General features: G+C 58.2%; 1 protein-coding gene across 1 annotated transcript in view; it reads left to right on the top strand.

The window, feature by feature from the left end:
• SLC6A3 (solute carrier family 6 member 3) overlaps positions 1 to 5314 on the top strand; it is a 42385-nt gene extending 37071 nt beyond the window's left edge. The window contains exons 13-14 of the mRNA XM_027606423.2: positions 545 to 616; positions 4016 to 5314. Of these exons, the coding sequence (XP_027462224.1) occupies positions 545 to 616; positions 4016 to 4039 (96 nt within the window). The 3' untranslated portion in view covers positions 4040 to 5314. The remainder of the gene's footprint in view (positions 1 to 544; positions 617 to 4015) is intronic.
• Positions 5315 to 7100: the final 1786 nt, after the last annotated feature.

Consider the following 7100-nt stretch of genomic DNA (forward strand, 5'->3'; position numbering starts at 1 on the left):
GGGACCCAGGCCGCCTTGGAAGGAACGCCCCGCAGGCCCGCTCAGAGCTGCCCCTGGGAGTTCTCCGGAGGGGGGGCTCATGGCTCCCCCCTGGCACGCAGCGGCCCTCAGCAGTCGGGCCGGGCCTGGGGCAGGCAGGGTCCCAGGAGCTGGGGGGCGGGGCGCGGACGGAGCCCCAGGCGGAGCAGGCCGGCGTCACGCAGTGGGGACCCCTCCCACACGCCTGTCACTGCCTCTGGGGCCCAGCCAGGGCCCCTGGGTGGGGGGAAGGGGGCGGGGCCTGCAGCCCCCAGGGCCGGAGGGGTAACAAACCGCCGCGGACGGTCGCCTGGCCTGAGGACTCAGAGGGGCCTGCGTATGCTGTGCAGCCTCAGAGCCCAGGGCAAGCTTGGCGTCGAGACAGAAACTTGTCCTCATGTGGGCTGGAGTCTGCTCCAGGGCCTGGGGAGGCCCAGCTGTCACCCCAGCCTCTGACGGGGTGTCTGCAGGGGCCCCTGCACCTCACTGAGCACGACGGTGCCCATGGCCTCTCTTTCTCTCCTAGAAACTGGCCTATGCCATCACACCAGAGCAGGAGCGCGAGCTGGTGGACAGCGGGGAGGTGCGCCAGTTCAGGGTGAGTGCCCGTCTCCTTGGGGAGAGCTCGGAGCCCTACACTTGGCCCTAGGCCTTCGGCGCTCCTGGGCCTCCGCAAGCCGTGAGGTTGCAGTCATTCCCTGAGCCAAGGCTGGGGAATGCCTGTGTGCGGGCCCGTCCTAGGTGCCGCCGGGGCCCACCCTTGGAGGACCCCTGTACTGACGGCGGGGGCGGGAGCGGGCAGTGGGCAGAATGAGAAAGCTCGGCGGAAAGAGGGAGCAGAAGGGCGGGGGGCCGGGTGGGGTCCTCTGAGCAGACCCCTGCGTTAGGGAGGGATGGAGAAGGGAGAGGGCTCGAAGCAGCTCAGAGCCTTGCCCTCACAGGACTCGGGGGCTGCAGGAGGTGCTCTGACAGACCCCGACCCAAGGGGTTACTCAGGCTGCTGCAGACTCTTGGGGTGGGGGCTGCGGAGAGCCGGGAGACCAGAGAGGGCAGGGGTCACAGCAGGCCTGCGGCAGGATTGGGCCCATGCCTTTCTTGGATTTGCTCTGTTCTGCTTGTGCTAACTTCCCAAACGAGACCTTAGGGTCCTAATTCTCAAGCCTCCTTCTTTCCTAATGGAAGCGCTCAAGGCCCTGCACAGGGCGTGTCGGTCACACTTAGCTCAGCCTTTTCCTTATCGGTTGGTACTAAGGGTATTTTAATTTTCATTGTGAGTTTGTCAACCCATGAGTTGCTTGGAAGTCTGCTTTCAAATCCCCAAATCTATGGGGATGTTTCATCGATGTTTTTGTGATCAGTTCTGAATTGATCGCATCTGGGCCACCTACCCTTGGAGGCGTGTGAAGACACATGTGCGGTGGAGGCCCTGACGCACCGTGGCAGATGTGACACGCGTGTTTGGATTCGAGTGTGTCCTCTAGTTGGTGGCACGCGCTTCTCCTTCCATCTGCCGTGTCACGCTGGTGACAGTGCCACTCAGACCTTGTACCACTTCGCCGACTTCAGCTCTGCTTGACCGTGGGTAACTGGAAACATTTGCAGAATATCCCACCCTGGTAGTGTATTTGTCCAGTTCCCCCCACCCGACCCCCCCCCTGCCAAAATTCCACCAGTTTTTTGCGTTATATATCCTGAGGCTGCTTTCCGGGGTAACTCCCCGTTTAAATGGTCGCATCTCCCCGGGGACTTCACGCATCCTCTCTCCCTTGTGGTGCTTTTGCTCTGAAAGTCGTCCAGGCCTGAAATGATACTTGCAGCAGGTTTCCCCTGAGTTTGCCAGAAACATCTTTTGCAGTTTTTAACTTTCAACTTCACAATGATCTCAAAATGTAGGTGTCTTTTGCAAACCTAGTATACACCTGGAATTTTTACTCTTGACAAGAGATTAATCCATTTACATTTGTTGTAATTATTGATATTTTTGGCTTGATTCCAGGCTTTTTAACTCTGCCCCATTTTTAATGTTTATTTTTCTTCTTTATTTCCTTTTTATGGATTGCTTTTTGGGGGCTTTCCTTTTTTTTCCCCTTTTTCTAATGTTTTCTCTCTGGAACTTATATACTCACATACTTTATTCCTTTATAGCTGTCTTTGAAATTGTAACATACGTACTACTTTAAATATAGAAAGTGGCAGAACATCTCAACCCCCATCCTGAATGTAGAACTTCTCCTACTATTATGCTATTAGTACTCAATACTCCATTTCTGTCTTTTTTAATCCATAAATTAGACACTATTATTATTATTATTGCTGTTCTGTATAGAAATGCCCTTTTGGGTCGATGTGCACATTGAGTGTTTATTTTTGCATCCTACTTTTTGGCATCTACATCTTTCCTTTGAGCATCATTTTCTTGCTTTATAAAAAAAAAAAAGATCTTTCAGACTTTAGGGAGATCTCTTGATAAACGTCCCCACTCCTGTGTGTCCGGAGGTGCCTTTATTTTGCCCTTATTCATGGACGAGTGTGTCTGCGCACACAGAGTTCTCGATGCACAGCTGCTGTCTTCCAGTGACATGAAGCCCTGAGTTCTTGGCAGCTCCCTTTGCTGTTGTGCTGGGACCATGTGTGTGTCTGGGGTCTGCAGACCGATGGTTTGGGTCGGCTCTGGGAACTTCGCAGTCATCCCTTCCAACCTTGCCTCTGCTCTCCTCGGGGCTCTGCTGTGTGACACCTGCCCCGTCCTCCAGTTCTCGTGCTCGCTCAGAAGTTTTGTAAACCTGGTGATTCTGGCTCACGATTGTACAACACCCTCCTCTCAGTCCCTTTAGTCATTTATCTAAAAATCAAACCCCACGAACTTCCACACAGAAATCTCACATTGATAGTAACCCACGTGCACCTGCCTGTGCTTCCTCCCATCCATCCCTGGACAAACACACTCCTAATCTAGTTTGGATCTTTCATGTGCTGTCTGCACCATAGGGTTTCCTTGCATCTGTGGATACTTCTGTGTTCCCGAAAAGTAGATCGATTTGAAGTGGGACTTCCCCATGGGGCTCTCGGGCCCTGGGCCCCAGCTCCCTTCCGCCTGTGTGCCCTGCACAGCTCTGCTGGGCTGGGGCTGCCATCCTGCTCCAGCCGCTGGGGAGCCCGGCCAACAGCGTGAGTCCCATGGCCGCGTGAGCCCGGCCGGCAGCTCCTCCCAGAGGGTGGCAGGGAGTGGTGTCCGACCAGGGGTAGATTCAGCATCTTCCCATCCCCTTTGTGGCTGTGTCAGAAATGAGCCCTGCATGCTCTCGTTCTGAAGCATTTAAAAACAGGGTTCTTGCTATTGAGCGTGAATAAATGGCTGGTGCTCAGAAACAGGCTGAACTAACAGCTGCCTAATAACAGGCAGTGACATTTGCTGGAGAACTAAATGCCCACTCTTGTCAACCTTGGCCTCCCCAAGCCGTGAGCGAGGCCTGCCCTGAGCAACTTGGGGGGTCACGTGAAGCAAGACACAGGTGCAGGGTACCGCCTTTCCCTGGGACGGGTTCAGAGGCCCCGGGAGGTGGCACAGGGGCCTCGGGGCATCACCGGTCTGCCTCCCCAGTGTCTGTCCAGCCGCTGATGTGACACTTGCCCGGGGCCGCCGGGGGTTCCGGTCCCCACACGGCCCCTTCCTGCAGCTGTGCGCTCTGTCTGTTCTCTGCCAAAGGACTTATTCATATATAGTTACATAAGGTTTATTATGTATCATTGGTCACGTATCGTCCTTCATTTCTGCTTATTCAATATAAGGGTGTATTCTTGTATTCCATACAAGGAGTATTTCTGGAAGGTTCACCTGGGCGTCAGGCCTGCGGCACTGCTCCCACGCCTTCCGCCTCCCGGATGAGCTTCCTGGGCTGCGTGGGGTCTCCCAGGGCTCGTCAGGTCGCAGCCAGGAGCCGCCGTTAGCCAGGCAGCTCCCTGCTTTGCTTCCCAATAAACCCTGTTTCCTTCCTAGCTTCGCCACTGGCTGCTGGTATAAAGGCAGCAGGAGGCCCGGCACGGCCGCCCCTCAGTGGAGACGCCGCCGAGGAGGAGCCCCAGCTTCAAGAGGAAGGCGGGGGCGCCCACTGTCCGACTCCTGCCTTCCCAGAACCACACGGGGGCTCTGCCTCCAGGCCCCTTACGCCCTTCCTTTGCGGCGGGGAGAGGACTGGCCGTCCGTGCTGTGTCTGTGATCGCTTCATGTAGATCCGTGCCCGTTCCTGCAGGTAGAAAACGTCCATCCGTGTTCTGTTTGTGCCAAGCCAGCTCCCTTCCGCCCCCGCCCCCCGCCAGCCGCCCCGGAGCGCGGGTCTTGCTGTCATCCGTGTGTTGAGGAGAAAAGCGGTAATTGTGGATGCTGAGAGCCCAGTGCTCGTGACTTCCTGGGTATTTTATTTTGGTCGAACTAAAAGAGCCAAATATCATATGTTGCCTAATCGTGCAGAAGGTGCACTGGGGAAACCACAAAAGGCAATAAAGTGGGGGCCACCACGCGTCCCCACACCATGCACCCCGTGTGCTCGGAGCCCACCCAGGGCCCTGTGTGATGGAGATGCTCTGTATTTCCTCCTTGCTGACAGAAATACGACTCTGGGGATCCGCGTGGCTGCCACCCCTCTTGCCCACTGTGGACCCCTGGCCACGGGAGGAAGGGGTGCGTGCCCCCACCCCGCTAGCCCTGACTGCGCAGAGCGCCCGCAGCAGGCAGCCTGGAGCGCCAGGATTTGGGGAGGCAGCGCCCGCCGGGGTGTCGGTCCTCCCAGGCGCACGTCACAGCCACAGCCACACGGCTGGTGTGGGGAATGGCTGTTTAAAATCCTATTTAGCTGTGCGTCAGAACTCCTTCTCAGAATGCAGGGTCGGCTTGTGAAGGTCTGTCTGCTGATGTTCTGGTCGCCGTTCCTGAGGTTAGCAGCAGCACCAAGCAAGGACCGTGGTCACACTGCACCCCGCGCACCGGCGTCGCCCGAAGGCCTGAGGCAGCATGCGGCTCTGTGCCCCTGGCGCCGAGAGGCCACACTGTGCACGCCGCTGTGCGGCCATCCCCGGCCAGGGGACCTTGGTGCCACGGGCTGAGGAGCCCAGCACTTGGGAAGCTGGCTCGTGGGCTGCAGGTGGTTGGTGGTTGTGGCCAGGAGGAATCGGGTTTACCCTCGCCTTTCGAGGCACCTTGAGTACTCTGCGTAGATACGGGTGTCGTCAACGTCTGTCTGTCTGTGTCCATAGTCGGCTCCTCGTGTGAGTCGTCACCAACAATAAATCTATGTGGGAAAACGGACCGTAGCTGTGTGGCCGCCTCCTTCTGCTCAAGCTGTGGCTCACCCCTGCCCCAAGGGCGGCAGCCCCTCTCCCCCCGAGAGGGAGCGCCCCAGGGCACAGGCCTGCAAGTTGCCCTCACGCCCACAATCCTGCCACTCCTGAGCCTTCCTCTGCCATCAGCTCCCTGCAGGCTCCCCACGTGTCCAGACTCCAGCCCTGCAGTCAGACCACCGCCACCCCCTGGCCCAAGCCCCTCTGCTGGGGACGGGACCCCAGGGTCCCGAGGAGACCCCTGCCCTTGGTCCCCTGAGGAACTCTTGTGCACTCTGTGGCCAAAAGGGTCTTTCTAGATACCAGGCAGCTCTGGCCACGGCCCAGAGGAGACCTCTCTGGCTTATCGTTAAGCTTGGAATAAACACCAATGCCCCTACCTTGGTCTGAGCATTCGGGCAGCAGGTCCCTCCCCCAGGCCGCCCAGCGCTGCCCCAGCCAGAGGATCCTGAAGGCACACCCGCAAGAGGACCTTCATACCCCTGCCCATGCGATCATTGTTCCTCCAGGTCCCCCAAAGTACACCTTGCTTCCTTCGGGTGTCACTTTATCAGGGACCACAGGACACACACAAAGTCCTCGGTCCGCTCCATCCCCAGCCACATGCCAGTGAGCCATGCCTCAACCATCCAGAGCTTCCTGAGCTGCTTCTCCAGGGTCTTGTCCCCACCGGTGTCCCCACCTCTGCCAGCCTCTGGTTGTGAAGGTGAAGATGAGCCATCACAACACACCCTGCTGGGGGGGACAAAAGACCTGCCCCAAGGGGATGAACCACGTGGTCCGCAGCATCATTATGCCCCCTGCTCCCCAGTCACCAGGGTGCCTCGGGAGCAGGCAAGGTCCACTCGGCCTCACTGTGGGTGGCCTCTCGTGGCTCAGGCAGGACCCTGGCCTGTTCTGTTCCAGCCCTCACCCCAGGTGCAGGGTGGGCACCTGCAGGTCCATGGAAGAAGCCGGCAAAACAGAGGCCTGATTGTGGTCGCAGCCCCCACGGGGAGGCTTCCAGGAGTCACATACCTGGGAAAGCTGCGGGGCCAGAGGTCTTGGAGTGCGAAAGACATCCCAGAACTCCTGGGGGTCAGGCTGTCTGTCCTTCCTCCACATCCCTGGACACACAGGGACACACCGCAGGCACGCTGCACATGCCACACATGTGATCACAGGGACATGCTGCACATGCCACACGTGATCACAGGGACATGCTGCACATGCCACACACGTGATCACAGGGACATGCTGCACATGCCACACGTGATCACAGGGACACACCACACATGCTGCACATGCCACACACGTGATCACAGGGACATGCTGCACGCACGCTGCACATGCCACACACATCACAGGAACACGCTGCACATGCCACACGTGATCACAGGGACACACCACACATGCTGCACATGCCACACACGTGATCATAGGGACATGCCGCACGCACGCTGCACATGCCACACACGTGATCATGCAGACATGTAGGCTGTGCCATGCCCACACGTGCGTGCACACGTGCACATGGACACACACACACACACGCACTGGGTCTGCAGCAGTCAGCAGAGATCCTCATGGAAAGCCAAGCAGAGCCCAGGGGTGCAGCACCTCTCTGGACGGTCCCAGGGCGCGCCTCCCATGGAGCCCGGCCCCCCAGCATTGCTGAGAGTTCTTGTCTCCACCACCCTCAGTTGTGACAGGAGTTTCACTCGTGTCCTGGCCCCAGGTGTCTGGGCTGGGGTCCTGCCTAGGCAGCC

The sequence above is a fragment of the Zalophus californianus genome, chromosome 5 (assembly GCF_009762305.2).
Source record: "Zalophus californianus isolate mZalCal1 chromosome 5, mZalCal1.pri.v2, whole genome shotgun sequence".
NCBI lineage: Eukaryota > Metazoa > Chordata > Mammalia > Carnivora > Otariidae > Zalophus > Zalophus californianus.